Source organism: Tachyglossus aculeatus, chromosome Y3 (assembly GCF_015852505.1).
Source record: "Tachyglossus aculeatus isolate mTacAcu1 chromosome Y3, mTacAcu1.pri, whole genome shotgun sequence".
NCBI classification, from domain to species: domain Eukaryota; kingdom Metazoa; phylum Chordata; class Mammalia; order Monotremata; family Tachyglossidae; genus Tachyglossus; species Tachyglossus aculeatus.
In genome coordinates, this window is record NC_052095.1 from 3,470,388 (window position 1) to 3,488,603 (window position 18,216).

Sequence of the window (18,216 nt, forward strand, 5' to 3'; positions counted from 1 at the left end):
ACACACTTTCCATCCACAACGAGCTGACAGTATTTACTGAGCGCTTTCCGTGTGCCGAGCACTGTACTAAGCGCTGGAGAGAGTCCAATACAACACACACCTTCCATCCACAACGAGCTGATGGTATTTATTGAACGCTGACCCTGTGCTGAGCACTGTACTGAGCGCCGGGGAGAGTCCACTACAACACTAAACAGACACACTCCCCATCAACAACGAGCTGAGGGTATTTACTGAGCGCTTTCCGTGTGCTAAGCACTGTACTAAGCGCCGGAGAGAGTCCAATACAACACACACCTTCCATCCACAACGAGCTGATGGTATTTACTGAACGCTGACCCTGTGCCGAGCACTGTACTGAGCGCCGGGGAGAGTCCAATACAACACTAAACAGACACACTCCCCATCCACAACGAGTTGACGGTATTTACTGAGCGCTTTCCGTGTGCCGAGCGCTGTACTAAGCGCCGGAGAGAGTCCAATACAACACTAAACAGACACACTCCCCGTCCACAACGAGCTGACGGTATTGACTGAGCGCTTTCCGTGTGCTAGGCACTGTACTAAGCGCCGGGAGAGTCCAGTACAACACTAAACTGACACACTTTCCATCCACAACGAGCTGACAGTATTTACTGAGCGCTTTCCGTGTGCCGAGCACTGTACTAAGCGCTGGAGAGAGTCCAATACAACACACACCTTCCATCCACAACGAGCTGATGGTATTTATTGAACGCTGACCCTGTGCTGAGCACTGTACTGAGCGCCGGGGAGAGTCCACTACAACACTAAACAGACACACTCCCCGTCCACAACGAGCTGACGGTACTGACCAAGCGCTTACCGTGTGCCGAGCACTGTACTAAGCGCCGGAGAGAGTCCAATACAACACACACCTTCCATCCACAACGAGCTGATGGTATTTACTGAACGCTGACCCTGTGCCGAGCACTGTACTGAGCGCCGGGGAGAGTCCAATACAACACTAAACAGACACACTCCCCATCCACAACGAGTTGACGGTATTTACTGAGCGCTTTCCGTGTGCCGAGCGCTGTACTAAGCGCCGGAGAGAGTCCAATACAACACTAAACAGACACACTCCCCGTCCACAACGAGCTGACGGTATTGACTGAGCGCTTTCCGTGTGCTAGGCACTGTACTAAGCGCCGGGGAGAGTCCAGTACAACACTAAACTGACACACTTTCCATCCACAACGAGCTGACAGTATTTACTGAGCGCTTTCCGTGTGCCGAGCACTGTACTAAGCGCTGGAGAGAGTCCAATACAACACACACCTTCCATCCACAACGAGCTGATGGTATTTATTGAACGCTGACCCTGTGCTGAGCACTGTACTGAGCGCCGGGGAGAGTCCACTACAACACTAAACTGACACACTCCCCGTCCACAACGAGCTGACGGTACTGACCAAGCGCTTACCGTGTGCCGAGCACTGTACTAAGCGCCGGGGAGAGTCCACTACAACACTAAACAGACACACTCCCCATCCACAACGAGCTGATGGTATTTATTGAACGCTGACCCTGTGCCAAGCACTGTACTAAGCGCCGGGGAGAGTCCAATACAACACTAAACAGACACACTTCCCATCCACAAACAGCTGACGGTATTTACTGAGCACTTTCCGTGTGCCGAGCACTGTACTAAGCGCCGGGGATAGTCCAATACAGCAGTAAACAGTCACTCCCCGTCCACAATGAGCTGACGGTATTTACTGAGCGCTTTCCGTGTGCCAAGCACTGTACTAAGCGCCGGAGAGAGTCCAATACAACACACACCTTCCATCCACAACGAGCTGATGGTATTTATTGAACGCTGACCCTGTGCCGACCACTGTACTGAGCGCCGGGGAGAGTCCAATACAACACTAAACAGACACACTCCCCATCCACAACGAGCTGACGGTACTGACTGAGCGCTGGCCGTGTGCCGAGCACTGTACTAAGCGCCAGGAAGAGTCTAGCACAACACTAAACAGACGCACTCCCCGTGCACAATGAGCTGACGGTATTTACTGAGCGCTTTCCGTGTGCCAAGCACTGTACTAAGCGCTGGAGAGAGTCCAATACAACACACACCTTCCATCCACAACGAGCTGACGGTATTTATTGAACGCTGACCCTGTGCTGAGCACTGTACTGAGCGCTGGGGAGAGTCCAATACAACGCTAAACAGACACACTCCCCATCCACAACGAGCTGAGGGTATTTACTGAGGGCTTACCATGTGCAGAGCACTGTACTAAGCGCCTGGGCGAGTCCAGTACAACACTAAACAGACACACTCCCCGTCCACAATGAGCTGACGGTATTGACTGAGTGCTTTCCATGTGCTAAGCACTGTACTAAGCGCCGGGGAGAGTCCAATACAACACTAAACAGACACACTTTCCATCCACAACGAGCTGACGGTATTTACTGAGCGCTTTCCATGTGCCAAGCACTGTACTAAGCGCCGGGGAGAGTCCACTACAACACTAAACTGACACACTCTCCATCCACAACGAGCTGACGGTATTTACTGAGCGCTTCTCCGTGTGCCAAGCACTGTACTAAGCGCTGGGGAGAGTCCAATACAACACACACCTTCCATCCACAACGAGCTGACGGTATTTATTGAACGCTGACCCCGTGCCGAGCACTGTACTGAGCGCCGGGGAGAGTCCACTACAACACTAAACAGACACACTCCCCGTCCACAACGAGCTGACGGTACTGACTGAGCGCTGACCGTGTGCCGAGCACTGTACTAAGCACCAGGAAGAGTCTAGCACAACACTGAACAGACGCACTCCCCGTGCACAACGAGCTGACGTTATTTACTGAGCGCTTTCCGTGTGCCAAGCACTGTACTAAGCGCAGGAGAGAGTCCAATATAACACACACCTTCCATCCACAACGAGCTGACGGTATTTATTGAACGCTGACCCTGTGCCGAGCACTGTACTAAGCGCCGGGGAGAGTCCAATACAACGCTAAACAGACACTCCCCATCCACAACGAGCTGACGGTACTGACCGAGCGCTGACCGCGTGCCGAGTGCTGTACTAAGCGCTGGGGAGAGTCCAATACAGCAGTAAACAGACACACTCCCCATCCACAACGAGCTGAGGGTATTTACTGAGCACCTTCTGTGTCCAAGCACTGTACTAAGCGCCGGGGAGAGTCCAATGCAACACTAAACAGACACACTCCCCGTCCACAACGAGCTGGCGGTATTTACTGAGCGCTTTCCGTGTGCCAAGCACTGTACTAAGCGCCGGGGAGAGTCCAATGCAAGACTAAACAGACACACTTTCCATCCACAATGAGCTGACGGTATTTATTGAACGCTGACCCTGTGCCAACCACTGTACTAAGCGCCGGGGAGAGTCCACTACAGCGCCAAACAGACGCACTCCCCGTCCACAACGAGCTGACGGTATCTACTGAGCGCCGAGCGCTGTGCTGAGCGCCTCTGACCCCCGGCTCCCCCTCAGGAGACACCTGGCCGAGCTGACCTCCGACCTCGGGCTGCGGAGCGTCCAAGACCTGGCGCGGCGTGTAGTGGACGCCACGTCGCGGGAGCGGCAGGAGATGCTGGCCGCCTTCTACGCGGCCCGCTGCCCCGAGGCGGCCGCCCTCCTCCCCCGGCCCGGAGGCGGCCAGTACACTCCCCGGGGGGGCCGCCGCCTCCGGGAGGGCCGCCCCGCTGTGGCGGGAGAACCAGGCCTTCCTGTGGAGGTACTACTCCTCCTCCTCCTCCTCCTCCTAATAACATTTATTGAGCGCTTACTATGTGCCCAGCACTGTACTAAGCGCTGGGGGGGGAGACAAGGTGATGGGGTGGTCTCCCGGGGGGCTCCCGGTCTTCATCCCCATTTGACAGAGGAGGAAACTGAGGCCCAGAGAATGGTAGTAATAATATTCGTGAAGCGCTTACTATGTGCCGGGCACTGTACTAAGCGCTGGGGGGGAGACAAGGTGATGAGGTGGTCCCCCGGGGGGCTCACGGTCTTCATCCCCATTGGACGGAGGAGGAAACTGAGGCACAGAGAATGATAATAGTGGCATTAAATAAGCGCTTACTATGTGTCGAGCACTGTACTAAGCGCTGGGGGAGAGACGAGGTGATGAGGTTGTCCCCCGGGGGGCTCCCGGTCTTCATCCCCATTGGACAGAGGAGGAAACTGAGGCCCAGAGAAGAAGAATAATGATAACGATGGAATTTGTTAAGCGTTAACTATGTGCCAAGCACTGTAATAATAATAATAATGATGGTATTTGTGAAGCGCTTACTATGTGCCGAGCACTGTACTAAGCGCTGGGGACGATACGAGGTGATGAGGTTGTCCCCCGGGCGGCTCCCGGTCTTCATCCCCATTGGACAGAGGAGGAAACTGAGGCCCACAGAATGGTAATAATAATACTTGTGAAGCGCTTACTATGTGCCAGGCACTGTACTAAGCGCTGGGGACGATGTGAGGTGATGAGATTGTCCCCCGGGGGGCTCACAGGCTTCATCCCCATTTGACGGAGGAGGAAACTGAGGCCCAGAGAATAATAATAATGATAATGATGGAATTCGTTAAGCCTTTACTATGTGCCAAGCACTGTAATAATAATAATAATGATGATGATGATGGTATTTGTGAAGCGCTTACTATGTGCCAAGCACTGTACTAAGCGCTGGGGACGATATGAGGTGATGAGGTTGTCCAACGTGGGGCGCAGGGTCTTCATCCCCATTTGACAGAGGAGGAAACTGAGGCCCAGAGAATAGTAATAATAATATTTGTGAAGCGCTTACTAGGTGCCAAGCACTGTACTAAGCGCTGGGGAGAGACAAGGTGATGAGGTTGTCCCCCGGGGGGCTCACGGTCTTCATCCCCATTGGACAGAGGAGGAAACTGAGGCCCAGAGAATAACAATGATAATAATAATGATCGTATTTGTTAAGTGCTTACCATGTGCCGAGCACTGTACTAAGCGCTGTGGGGGGGAGACAAGGTGATGAGGTTGTCCCCCAGGGGGCTCCCGGTCTTCATCCCCATTTGACAGAGGAGGAAACTGAGGCCCAGAGAATGGTAATAATAATATTTGTGAAGCGCTTACTATGTGCCGAGCACTGTACTAAGCGCTGGGGGGGAGACAAGGTGATGAGGTTGGCCCCCGGGGGGCTCGCGGTCTTCATCCCCATTGGACAGAGGAGGAAACTGAGGCCCAGAGAATAATAATAATAATAATATTTGTGAAGCGCTTACTATGTGCCCAGCACTGTTCTAAGCGCTGGGGGGGAGACGAGGTGATGAGGTTGTCCAACGTGGGGCGCACAGTCTTCATCCCCATTTGACAGAGGAGGAAACTGAGGCACAGAGAATAATAATAATGATAATGATGGAATTCGTTAAGCGTTTACTATGTGCCAAGCACTGTAATAATAATAATAATAATAATAATAATAATGATGATGGTATTTGTGAAGCGCTTACTATGTGCCAAGCACTGTACTAAGCGCTGGGGACGATACGAGGTGATGAGGTTGTCCCCCGGGGGGCTCCCGGTCTTCATCCCCATTGGACAGAGGAGGAAACTGAGGCCCAGAGAGGAATAATAACGATAATGATGGAATTCGTTAAGCGTTTACTGTGCCAAGCACTGTAATAATAATAATAATAATAATGATGATGGTATTTGTGAAGCGCTTACTATGTGCCAAGCACTGTACTAAGCGCTGAGGACGATATAAGGTGATGAGGTTGTCCCCCGGGGGGCTCCCGGTCTTCATCCCCATTTGACAGAGGAGGAAACTGAGGCCCAGAGAGGAATAATAACGATAATGATGGAATTCGTTAAGCGTTTACTATGTGCCAAGCACTGTAATAATAATAATAATAATAATAATAATAATAATAATAATGGTATTTGTGAAGCGCTTACTATGTGCCGAGCACTGTTCTAAGCGCTGGGGATGATATAAGGTGATGAGGTTGTTCCCCGGGGGGCTCCCGGTCTTCATCCCCATTGGACAGAGGAGGAAACTGAGGCCCAGAGAGGAATAATAACGATAATGATGGAATTCGTTAAGCGTTTACTGTGCCAAGCACTGTAATAATAATAATAATAATAATGATGATGGTATTTGTGAAGCGCTTACTATGTGCCAAGCACTGTACTAAGCGCTGAGGACGATATAAGGTGATGAGGTTGTCCCCCGGGGGGCTCCCGGTCTTCATCCCCATTTGACAGAGGAGGAAACTGAGGCCCAGAGAGGAATAATAACGATAATGATGGAATTCGTTAAGCGTTTACTATGTGCCAAGCACTGTAATAATAATAATAATAATAATAATAATGGTATTTGTGAAGCGCTTACTATGTGCCGAGCACTGTTCTAAGCGCTGGGGATGATATAAGGTGATGAGGTTGTTCCCCGGGGGGCTCCCGGTCTTCATCCCCATTTGACAGAGGAGGAAACTGAGGCCCAGAGAAGAAGAATAATGATAACGATGGAATTCGTTAAGCGTTTACTATGTGCCACGCACTGTAATAATAATAATAATAATAATAATAGTAATAATGGTATCTGTGAAGCGCTTACTATGTGCCAAGCACTGTAATAATAATAATAATAATAATAATAATAATGATGATGGTATTTGTGAAGCGCTTACTATGTGCCAAGCACTGTAATAATAATAATAATAATGATGGTATTTGTGAAGCGCTTACTATGTGCCAAGCACTGTTCTAAGCGCCGAGGGAGAGACAAGGTGATGAGGTTGTCCCCCGGGGGGCTCCCAGTCTTCATCCCCATTTGACAGAGGAGGAAACTGAGGCCCAGAGAAGAATAATAATAGTAATATTGGTATTTGTTAAGTGCTTACTATGTGCTGAGCACTGTAATAATAATAATAATAATAATAATAATAATGGTATTTGTGAAGTGCTTACTATGTACCGAGCACTGTAATAATAATAATAATAATAATAATAATATTTGTGAAGCGCTTACTATGTGCCGAGCACTGTTCTAAGCGCTGGGGGGGAGACAAGGTGATGAGGCTGTCCCCTGTGGGCCTCCCGGTCTTCATCCCCATTTGACAGAGAAGGGAAACTGAGGCCCAGAGAATAATAATAATAGTAATGATGATGATATTTGTGAAGCGCTTACTATGTGCCGAGCACTGTTCTAAGCGCTGAGGGAGAGACGAGGTGATGAGGTTGTCCCCCGGGGGGCTCCCGGTCTTCATCCCCATTGGACAGAGGAGGAAACTGAGGCCCAGAGAATAATAATAATAATAATATTTGTGAAGCGCTTACTATGTGCCGAGCACTGTTCTAAGCGCTGGGGGGGGGAGACGAGGTGATGAGGTTGTCCCCCGGGGGTGCTCACGGTCTTCATCCCCATTTGACAGAGGAGGGAACTGAGGCCCAGAGAATAATAATAATAATAATGATGGCATTTAATAAGCGCTTAGTATGTGCCAAGCACTGTTCTAAGCACTGGGGAGGTTACAAGGTGATGAGGTTGTCCCCCGGGGGGCTCACAGTCTTCATCCCCATTTTCCAGAGGAGGAAGCTGAGGCCCGGAGAAGTGAAGCGACTGGCCCAAAGCCACCCAGCCGACAGGTGGCGGAGGCGGGATTTGAACCCAGGACCTCGGACTCCCGAGCCCGGGCTCTACCCACTGAGCCCCGCCGCTTCTAGCCCGTGAGCCCGCTGTCGGGTAAGGACCGTCTCTAGATGTTGCCGACTCGGACTTCCCAAGCGCTCAGTCCAGTGCCCCGCACACGGGAGGCGCTCAATAAATACGACAGAATGAACGATTGATGGGACTGAGGCCCGGCTCCTTGTTCTGTTTCGTCGCCCGTCTCCCCCTTCTAGCCCGTGAGCCCGTCGTCGGGTAGGGACCGTCTCTAGATGTTGCCCAATTGGCCTTCCCAAGCGCTTAGTACAGTGCCCCGCACACGGGAAGCGCTCAATAAATACCGTTGAATGAATGAAGGAATGAATGAATGCACAATTGGGCAACAAATCTGGCCTGCGAGCCCGCTGTCGGGTAGGGACCGTCTCTAGATGTTGCCGGCTTGGACTTCCCAAGCGCTCAGTACAGTGCTCCGCACACGGGAAGCGCTCAATAAATACGAAGGAATGAATGAATGAATTTACTGAGCGCTTACGGGGTGCGGAGCATCCCTTCAATCGTAGTTATCATCATGATAATAATGATGATGATGGCATTTGTTAAGCGCTTACTACGTGCCGAGCACTGTTCTAAGCGCTGGGGAGGGGACGAGGTGATGAGGTTGTGCCCCGGGGGGCTCACGGTCTTCATCCCCATTTGACAGATGAGGTCACTGAGGCCCAGAGAAGAATAATATAATAATAATGATGGTATTTGTGAAGCGCTTACTACGTGCCGAGCACTGTTCTAAGCGCTGGGGAGGGGACGAGGTGATGAGGTTGTGCCCCGGGGGGCTCACGGTCTTCATCCCCATTTGACAGAGGAGGTCACTGAGGCCCAGAGAAGAATAATATAATAATAATGATGGTATTTGTGAAGCGCTTACTACGTGCCAAGCACTGTTCTAAGCGCTGGGGAGGGGACGAGGTGATGAGGTTGTCCCCCGGGGGGCTCCCGGTCTTCATCCCCATTTGACAGATGAGGTCACTGAGGCCCAGAGAAGAATAATATAATAATAATGATGGTATTTGTGAAGCGCTTACTACGTGCCAAGCACTGTTCTAAGCGCTGGGGAGGGGACGAGGTGATGAGGTTGTCCCCCGGGGGGCTCCCGGTCTTCATCCCCATTTGACAGAGGAGGTCACTGAGGCCCAGAGAAGAATAATATAATAATAATGATGGTATTTGTGAAGCGCTTACTATGTGCCAAGCACTGTTCTAAGCGCTGGGGAGGTGACAAGGTGATGAGGTTGTCCCCCGGGGGGCTCACGGTCTTCATCCCCATTTGACAGAGGAGGAAACTGAGGCCCAGAGAATAATAATAATAATAATAATGATGGTATTTGTGAAGCGCTTACTACGTGCCGAGCACTGTTCTAAGCGCTGGGGAGGGGACGAGGTGATGAGGTTGTCCCCCGGGGGGCTCACGGTCTTCATCCCCATTTGACAGATGAGGTCACTGAGGCCCAGAGAAGAATAATATAATAATAATGATGGTATTTGTGAAGCGCTTACTACGTGCCGAGCACTGTTCTAAGCGCTGGGGAGGGGACGAGGTGATGAGGTTGTGCCCCGGGGGGCTCACGGTCTTCATCCCCATTTTCCAGATGAGGTCACTGAGGCCCAGAGAAGAATAATATAATAATAATGATGGTATTTGTGAAGCGCTTACTACGTGCCAAGCACTGTTCTAAGCGCTGGGGAGGTGAAGAGGTGATGAGGTTGTGCCCCGGGGGGCTCACGGTCTTCATCCCCATTTTCCAGATGAGGTCACTGAGGCCCAGAGAAGAATAATATAATAATAATGATGGTATTTGTGAAGCGCTTACTACGTGCCGAGCACTGTTCTAAGCGCTGGGGAGGGGACGAGGTGATGAGGTTGTGCCCCGGGGGGCTCACGGTCTTCATCCCCGTTTGACAGATGAGGTCACTGAGGCCCAGAGAAGAATAATATAATAATAATGATGGTATTTGTGAAGCGCTTACTACGTGCCGAGCACTGTTCTAAGCGCTGGGGAGGTGACAAGGTGATGAGGTTGTCCCCCGGGGGGCTCACGGTCTTCATCCCCATTTGACAGAGGAGGAAACTGAGGCCCAGAGAATAATAATAATAATAATAATGATGGTATTTGTGAAGCGCTTACTACGTGCCGAGCACTGTTCTAAGCGCTGGGGAGGGGACGAGGTGATGAGGTTGTCCCCCGGGGGGCTCACGGTCTTCATCCCCATTTGACAGAGGAGGAAACTGAGGCCCAGAGAAGAATAATATAATAATAATGATGGTATTTGTGAAGCGCTTACTACGTGCCGAGCACTGTTCTAAGTGCTAGGGTTGATACAAGGTGATGAGGTTGTGCCCCGGGGGGTTCACGGTCTTCATCCCCATTTGACAGAGGAGGTCACTGAGGCCCAGAGAAGAATAATATAATAATAATGATGGTATTTGTGAAGCGCTTACTATGTGCTAAGCGCTGGAGAGGTGACGAGGTGATGAGGTTGTGCCCCGGGGGGCTCACGGTCTACATCCCCGTTTTCCAGATGAGGTCACTGAGGCCTAGAGAATAATAATAATAATAATAATAATGATGGTATTTGTGAAGCGCTTACTATGTGCCAAGCACTGTTCTAAGCGCTGGGGGAGATACAAGGCGATGAGTTTGTCCCCCGGGGGGCTCATGGTCTTCATCTCCCTTCCTCCCCGCCTTCTCTTCCTCCTCCTCCTCCTCCTCGTCTTAATAATAATAATAATAATAATGATAATAATAATGGCATTTGTTAAGGGCTTCCTATGTGCAGAGCACTGTTCTAAGCGCTGGGTCTGCTTCTCTCCTCCTCCTCCTCTTTCTTCTGCCTTTATTCTCCTCCTTCTCCTTTCTTCCTCTCCTCCTGCTCCTCGTTCTCCTTCTTCTTCCTTCCCCTTCTTCTCCTCCTTTCTCCTTCTCTTCTTTTTCTCCTCCTCCTCCTCCTCCTGCTTTTCTTCTTCTGCTTTCTTCTCCCTTCCTTCTTCTCTTCTCCCTCCTCTTCCTTTTCTTCTGCTTTCTTCCTTCTCCCCCTTTCTTCTGCTTCTTTCTTCTCCTCCTCCTTTATTCTTCCGTCTGCCTTCTTTATTCTCCTCCTTCTTCTTTCTTCCTTTTCTCTCCTCCTCCTTCTCGTTCTCCTTCTTCTTCCTTCCCTTTCTTCTCCTCCTTTCTCCTTCTCTTGTTTTTCTTCTCCTCCTTTCTCCTTCTCTTGTTTTTCTTCTCCTCCTCCTGCTTTTCTTCTTCTGCTTTCTTCTCCCTTCTCCTTTCTTCTGCCTTCCTTCTTCTCTTCTCCCTCCTCCTCCTCCTTTTCTTCTGCTTTCTTCCTTCTCCCTTCTTCTTCTTTCTTTCTTTTCTCCTCCTCCTCCTTTATTCTTTCTTCTGTCTTTATTATCCTCCTTCTTCTTTCTTCTTTTTGTCTCCTCGTTCTCCTTCTTCTTCCTCCCCCTTCTTCTCCTCCTTTCTCCTTCTCTTCTTTTTCTTCTCCTCCTCCTGCTTTTCTTCTTCTGCTTTCTTCTCCTTTCTTCTGCCTTCCTTCTTCTCTTCTCCCTCCTCCTCCTTTTCTTCCGCTTTCTTCCTTCTCCCTTCTTCCCCTTTCTTCTGCTTCTTTCTTCTCTTCTCCTCCTCCTCCTTTATTCTTTCTTCTGCCTTCTTTATTCTCCTCCTCCTTTCTGCCTCTTCTCTCCTCCTCCTCCTCCTTCTCCTTCTTCTTCCTTCCCCTTCTTCTCCTCGTTTCTCCTTCTCTTCTTTTCCTCCTCCTCCTCCTGCTTTCCTTCTTCTGCTTTCTTCTCCCTTCTTTCTTCTGCCTTCCTTCCTCTCTTCTCCCTCCCCCTTTCTTCTCCCTTCTTCTCCTTAATTCTTCTGCCAACTTTTTTCTCCTCCTCCCCCTTTCTTCTCCCCTCTTCTCCTTTATTCTTTCTTCTGCCTTCTTTCTGCTCCTCCTCCTCCTCCTTCTCCACTTTCTCCTTCTCTTTTTCTCCTTCTCATCCTCCTCCTCCTTTTCTTCTTCTGCTTTCTCCCTTCTTCTTTCTTCTGCCTTCTTCCTTCTCTTCTTCCCTTCCTCCTCCTTGTTTCTTCTCCCTCCTCCTTTATTCTTCTGTCTTCTTACTTCTCCTTCTCTTCCTCTCCTCCTCCTGTCCTTTCTCCTCCTCCTCCTCCTCCCTTTCACCTTCTTTCTTCTGCCTTCTTTCTTATTCTTGTTCCTCTTCTTCTCGTCCTCCTTTTCTTCTTCCTTCCCTCTTTTCCTCCTCCTCCTCCTTTCTTCTTCCTTTTCTTCTCCCTTCTCTCCCTTCTTTTCTTCCCTCTTCCTCCTTTCTTCTCCCTTCTTCTCCTTCCCCTCCTCCCTCCCCTTTGTCTCCTTTCCCCCTCCTCCTTCTCACTTTTCTCCCTCTCTTCTCTTTCCTCTTCATCTCCCCTCCTCCTTCCTCTCCCTCCTCCCTTCTCCTCCTCCTCCTCCTCTCCCTCCCCTTCTCCTTCTTTCTTCTGTCCTCCTCCTCCTTCTCCTCCTCTTCTCCTTCTTTCTTCTGCCCCCTTCTCGTTCTCCTTTTCTTCTTCCTTCTTTCTCCTTTCTTCTTTATTCCCTCTTCCTTCTCCTCCTCCTCCTCCTTCTAATTCTCCTTCTTTCTTCTCCCTCCTTTTCTTCCCTCTTCCTTCTCCTTCCCCCCGCCTCCTTCTTACGTTTCTCCCTCTCTTCTCTTTCCTCTTCATCTCCACTCCTCCTCCTTCTCTCCCTCTGCCTTCTTCTCGTTCTCCTTTTCTGCTTCCTTCTTTCTCCTTTCTTCCCTCTTCCTCCTTTCTCCCCCTCCTCCTTCTCGTTCTCCTTCTTTCTTCTTCCTTCTTCTCTTCATCCTTTTCTTCCCCCTTCCTTCTTCTCCTTCCCCTCCTTCCTCCCGTCTCCTTCCCCCTCCTCCTTCTCACTTTTCTCCCTCTCATCTCTTTCCTCTATCATTTCCCCTCCTCCTTCTCCTCCACCTCCTTCTCTCCCACCCCTTCTCCTTTCTTCTGTCCTCCTCCTCCTTCTCCTCTTCTTCTTTCTTTGTCTTCTCGTTCTCCTTCTCTTTCTTTCTTCTTCATTCCCTCTTCCTTCTTCTCCCCCTCGTCCTTCTCGTTCTCCTTCTTTCTACCTTCCTTCTTTCTCCCTTCTCGTCATCCTTTTCTTCCCTCTTCCTTCTTTCCTCCCCCTCCTTCCTCCCCTTTGTCTCCTTCCCCCCTCCTCCTCCTTACATTTCTCCCTCTTCTCTTTCCTCTTCATCTCCCCTCCTCCCTCCTCTCCCTCCTCCTCATTCTCCTCCTTCTCTCCCTCCCCTTCTCGTTCTCCTTTTCTTCTTCCTTCTTTCTCCTTCTTTATTCCCTCTTCCTTCTTCTCTCCCTCCTCCTTCTCGTTTTCCTTCTTTCCTCTCCCTTCTTTTCTTCCCTCTTCCTTCTTCTCCTTCCCTCCTTTTTTTCTTCCCTCTTCTTTCTTCTCCTTCCCCTGCTTCCTCCCCTTTGTCTCCTTTCCCCCTTCCTCCTTCTCACTTTTCTCCCTCTCTTCTCTTTCCTCTTAATCTCCTCTCCTCTCCTCCCTCCTCCTCCTCATTCTCCTTCTTTCTTCTTCCTTCTTCTCTTCATCCTTTTTTTCCCTCTTCCTTCTTTCTTCTCCCTTCTTCTCCTTCCTCTCCTGTCTTCCTTCCCCCTCCTCCTTCTCACTTTTCTCCCTCTCTTTCCTCTTCATCTCCCCTCCTCCTTCCTCCTCTCCCTCCTCTTCATTTCTTCTCCTCTCCCTCCTCCCTTCTCCTCCTCCTCTCCCTCCCCTTCTCCTTCTCCCCCTCTGCCTTCTTCTCGTTCTCCTTCTTCCTTCTTTCTCCTTTCTTCGCTCTTCCTTCTTCTCCCCTCCTCCTTTCTTCTTCCTTTTCTTCTCCCTTCTCTCCCTTCTTTTCTTCCCTCTTCCTCCTTTCTTCTCCCTTCTTCTCCTTCCCCTCCTTCCTCCCCTTTGAATCCTTCCCCCCTCCTCCTTCTGACTTTGCTCCCTCTCCTCTCTTTCCTCTTCATTTCCCCTCCTCCCTCCTCTTCATTTCTTCTCCTTTCCCTCCTCCCTTCCCTTCTCCTTCTTTCTTCTCATTCTCCTTTTCTTCTTTCTCCTTCTTTATTCCCTCTTCCTTCTCACCCCCTCCTCGTTTTCCTTCTTCTTCCTTCTCCCTTCTTTTATTCCCTCTTCCTTCTTTCTTCCCCCTTCCCCTTCCCCTCCTTCTTTTCTTCCCTCCTCCTTCTTTCTTCTCCCTTCCCTTTGTCTCCTTTCCCCCTCCTCCTTTTCCCTTTTCTCCCTCTCTTCTCTTCCCTCATCTCCTCTCCTCCCTTCTCCTCCGCCTTCTTCCTTCTCTTCATCCTTTTCTCCCCTCTTCCTTCTTTCATCTCCCCTCCTCCCTCCTCTTCATTTCTTCTCCTCTCCCTCCTCCCCCTCCTTCTCTCCCTCCCCTTCTCCTTCTTTCTTCTGCCTTCTTCTCATTCTCCTTTTCTTCTTCCTTCTTTCTCCTTTGTTCGCTCTTCCTTCTTCTCCCCTCCTCCTCATTCTCCTTCTTTCTTCTCCCTTCTTCTCTTCATCCTTTTCTTCCCTCTTCATCCTTTTCTTCCCTCTTCATCCTTTTCTTCCCTCTTCCTTCTTTCTTCTCCCTTTGTCTCCTTTCCCCCTCCTCCTTTCTCACTTTTCTCCCTCTCTTCTCTTTCCTCTTCATCTCCCCTCCTCCCTCCTCTCCCTCCTCCCTTCTCCTCATCCTCCTCCTTCTCTCCCACCCCTTCTCCTTCTTTCTTCTCGTTCTCCTTTTCTTCTTCCTTCTTTATTCCCTCTTCCTTCTTCTCTCCCTCCTCCTTCTCGTTTTCCTTCTTTCTTCTCCCTTCTTTTCTTCCCTCTTCTCCTTCCCCTCCTTCTTTTCTTCCCTCTTCCCTCTTCCCTCTCCCTTCTCCTTCCCCTCCTTCCTCCCCTTTGCCTCCTTTCCCTCCTCCTCCTTCTCACTTTTCTCCCTCTCTTCTCTCTCCTCTTCATTTCCCCTCCTGTACTAAGCGCTTGGAAGCGGACAAGAGAGAATCAGTCACTGAATCGGTGGTATTTATTGAGCGCCTACTGGGTAGAGGGCACTGTACTAGGCGCTTGGAAGCGGACAAGAGAGAATCAGTCAATGAATCAGTTTTATTTACTGAGCGCCTACTGGGTAGAGGGCACTGTACTAGGCGCCTGGAAGCCGACGAGAGGGAATCGGTCACTGAATCAGTGGTATTTACTGAGCGCCTACTGGGTAGAGGGCACTGTACTAGGCGCTTGGAAGCGGACAAGAGAGAATCGGTCACTGAATCGGTGCTATTTACTGAGCACCTGCTGGGTAGAGGGCACTGTACTAGGCGCCTGGAAGCGGACGAGAGAGAATCGGTCAATGAATCGGTGGTATTTACTGAGCGCCTACTGGGTAGAGGGCACTGTACTAGGCGCCTGGAAGCGGACAAGAGAGAATCAGTCAATGAGTCAGTTTTATTTACTGAGCGCCTACTGGGTAGAGGGCACTGTACTAGGCGCCTGGAAGCCGACGAGAGGGAATCGGTCACTGAATCAGTGGTATTTACTGAGCGCCTACTGGGTAGAGGGCACTGTACTAGGCGCTTGGAAGCGGACAAGAGAGAATCAGTCACTGAATCGGTGCTATTTACTGAGCACCTGCTGGGTAGAGGGCACTGTACTAGGCGCCTGGAAGCGGACGAGAGAGAATCGGTCAATGAATCGGTGGTATTTACTGAGCGCCTACTGGGTAGAGGGCACTGTACTAGGCGCCTGGAAGCGGACAAGAGAGAATCAGTCAATGAGTCAGTTTTATTTACTGAGCGCCTACTGGGTAGAGGGCACTGTACTAGGCGCCTGGAAGCCGACGAGAGGGAATCGGTCACTGAATCAGTGGTATTTACTGAGCGCCTACTGGGTAGAGGGCACTGTACTAGGCGCTTGGAAGCGGACAAGAGAGAATCAGTCACTGAATCGGTGCTATTTACTGAGCACCTGCTGGGTAGAGGGCACTGTACTAGGCGCTTGGAAGCGGACGAGAGAGAATCGGTCAATGAATCGGTGGTATTTACTGAGCGCCTACTGGGTAGAGGGCACTGTACTAGGCGCCTGGAAGCGGACAAGAGAGAATCAGTCAATGAATCAGTTTTATTTACTGAGCGCCTACTGGGTAGAGGGCACTGTACTAGGCGCCTGGAAGCCGACGAGAGGGAATCGGTCACTGAATCAGTGGTATTTACTGAGCGCCTACTGGGTAGAGGGCACTGTACTAGGCGCTTGGAAGCGGACAAGAGAAAATCAATCAGTCAATGAATCAGAGGTATTTACTGAGTGCCTGCTGGGTAGAGGGCACTGTACTAAGTGCAAAAGGCAATTATTATTATTATTATTATCATTAATAAGCACATAAAAAGAGCGTAATTATGATTAGTATTAGACCGTGTCCAGCCCGATGAGCTTGTATCACCTCCCCTCCCCGGGGGTCGTTCAGTACAGTGCCGGGCCCACGGTCTTCAGGGCTTCGGAGGTGGGAGAGGGGTCGGGGGGCCGGGGACCCCGCCGCAGGCCCGGAGGTAGCGCGTGTAGCGGTCAAGCAGTAGCCGTCGGAGCGTGTTGCTGTAGAAGACGCCCGACGGGATCAATCCCAGCAGCCAGCGCTAAGAGGGACAGAGACCGCGGCGTTCAGTACAGTGCCCTAAGCGCTGGGAAGGGTACAAGGTGATGAGGGTGTCCCCCAGGGGGCTTCCGGTCTCCATCCCCATTTGACAGAGGAGGCAACTGAGGCCCAGAGAAGGGAAGTGACTGGACCAAAGTCACCCAGCTGACAAGGGGCGGCGCCAGAATTCGAACCCAGGACCTCGGACTCCCAACCCCGGGCTCTTTCTACTGAGCCGTGCTTTATTATTAGTAGGATTAGTAGTAGTATTGCTGCTGTTGTTTTTGTTATGATTACTATTATTAGTAGTGGTAGTATTAGTAGTAGTGGTATTGTTGCTGTTATCATTACTATTATCATCATTACTATTAGTAGTGGTAGTAGCAGTAGTATTTCTGCTGCTATTGTTATTATTACTATTATTATTATTAGTAGTAGTAGCAGCATTGTTGCTGTTATTGTTATTATTACTATTATTAGTAGTAGTAGTAGTAGTAGCAGCATTGTTGCTGTTATTGTTATTATTACCATTATCACTGTTATTACTATTATTAGTAGTAGTGTTAGTAGTAGTAGCATTGTTGCTGTTATTGTTATTACTATTATTATTATTAGCAGCAGTATTAGTAGTAGTGTTGTTGCTGTTAATGTTATCATTACTATTATTAGTAGTAGCGGTGTTAGTAGTAGTAGTATTGTTGCTGTTACTGTTATTACCATTATTATTATTACTATTATTATTATTAGCAGTAGTATTGGTAGTAGTGTTGTTGCTGTTATTGTTATTATCACTATTATTAGTAGTAGTAGTGGTAGTATTGTTGCTGTTATTGTTATTATAACTATTATCATTATTACTATTATTAGTAGTAGTAGTAGTATTGTTGCTGTTATTGTTATTACTATTATTATTATTACTATTATTATTATTAGCAGTAATATTAGTAGTAGTGTTGTTGCTGTTATTGTTATTACTACTATTAGTAGTAGTAGTAGTGTTAGTAGTAGTAGTGTTGCTGTTACTGTTATCATAACTATTATCATTATTACTATTATTATTAGTAGTAGTATTGTTGCTGTTATTGTTATCACTATTACTATTATTATTAGCAGTAGTATTAGTAGTAGCGTTATTGCTGTTATTGGTATTATTACTATTATTAGTAGTAGTAGTAGTGTTAGTAGTAGTAGCATTGTTGCTGTTACTATTATAACTATTATCATTACTACTATTGTTATTAGTAGTATTGTTGCTGTTATCATAACTATTATTATTATTATTATTAGCAGTAGTATTAGTAGTAGTGTTATTGCTGTTATTGTTATTACTACTATTATTAGTAGTAGTAGTGTTAGTAGTAGTAGTGTTGCTGTTACTGTTATTATAACTATTATCATTATTACTATTATTAGTAGTAGTAGTATTGTTGCTGTTATTGTTATCACTATTACTATTATTATTAGCAGTAGTATTAGTAGTAGTGTTGTTGCTGTTGTTATTATTACTATTATTAGTAGTAGTGTTAGTAGTAGTAGCATTGTTGCTGTTACTATTATAAATATTATCATTACTACTATTGTTATTAGTAGTAGTATTGTTGCTGTTATCATAACTATTATTATTATTATTAGCAGTAGTATTAGTAGTAGTGTTATTGCTGTTATTGTTATTATTACTATTATTAGTAGTAGTAGTGTTAGTAGTAGTAGTAGTAGTGTTGCTGTTATTGTTATAACTGTTATCATTATTGCTATCATTATTATTAGTAGTAGTATTGTTGCTGTTATTGTTATTACTATTATCATCATTACTATTATTAGTATTGGTAGTAGT

At 48.5% G+C, this 18,216-nt stretch overlaps 2 protein-coding genes across 5 annotated transcripts in view; one reads left to right on the forward strand and one right to left on the reverse strand.

Moving 5' to 3' along the window:
* The window catches only part of ERCC6L2 (ERCC excision repair 6 like 2), a 128,282-nt gene extending 112,100 nt beyond the window's left edge, over nucleotides 1-16,182 (forward strand). Inside the window, exons 19-21 of the mRNA XM_038768136.1 lie at nucleotides 3,504-3,747; nucleotides 7,577-7,604; nucleotides 16,175-16,182. Coding sequence (XP_038624064.1) covers nucleotides 3,504-3,747; nucleotides 7,577-7,604; nucleotides 16,175-16,182 — 280 coding nt within the window. The remainder of the gene's footprint in view (nucleotides 1-3,503; nucleotides 3,748-7,576; nucleotides 7,605-16,174) is intronic.
* The window catches only part of HSD17B3 (hydroxysteroid 17-beta dehydrogenase 3), a 40,451-nt gene continuing 38,294 nt past the window's right edge, over nucleotides 16,060-18,216 (reverse strand). For all 4 annotated transcript variants that reach the window (XM_038768121.1, XM_038768120.1, XM_038768118.1 and 1 more), the window contains one exon: nucleotides 16,060-16,383. In XM_038768121.1, coding sequence (XP_038624049.1) covers nucleotides 16,316-16,383 — 68 coding nt within the window. In that variant the 3' untranslated portion in view covers nucleotides 16,060-16,315. The remainder of the gene's footprint in view (nucleotides 16,384-18,216) is intronic.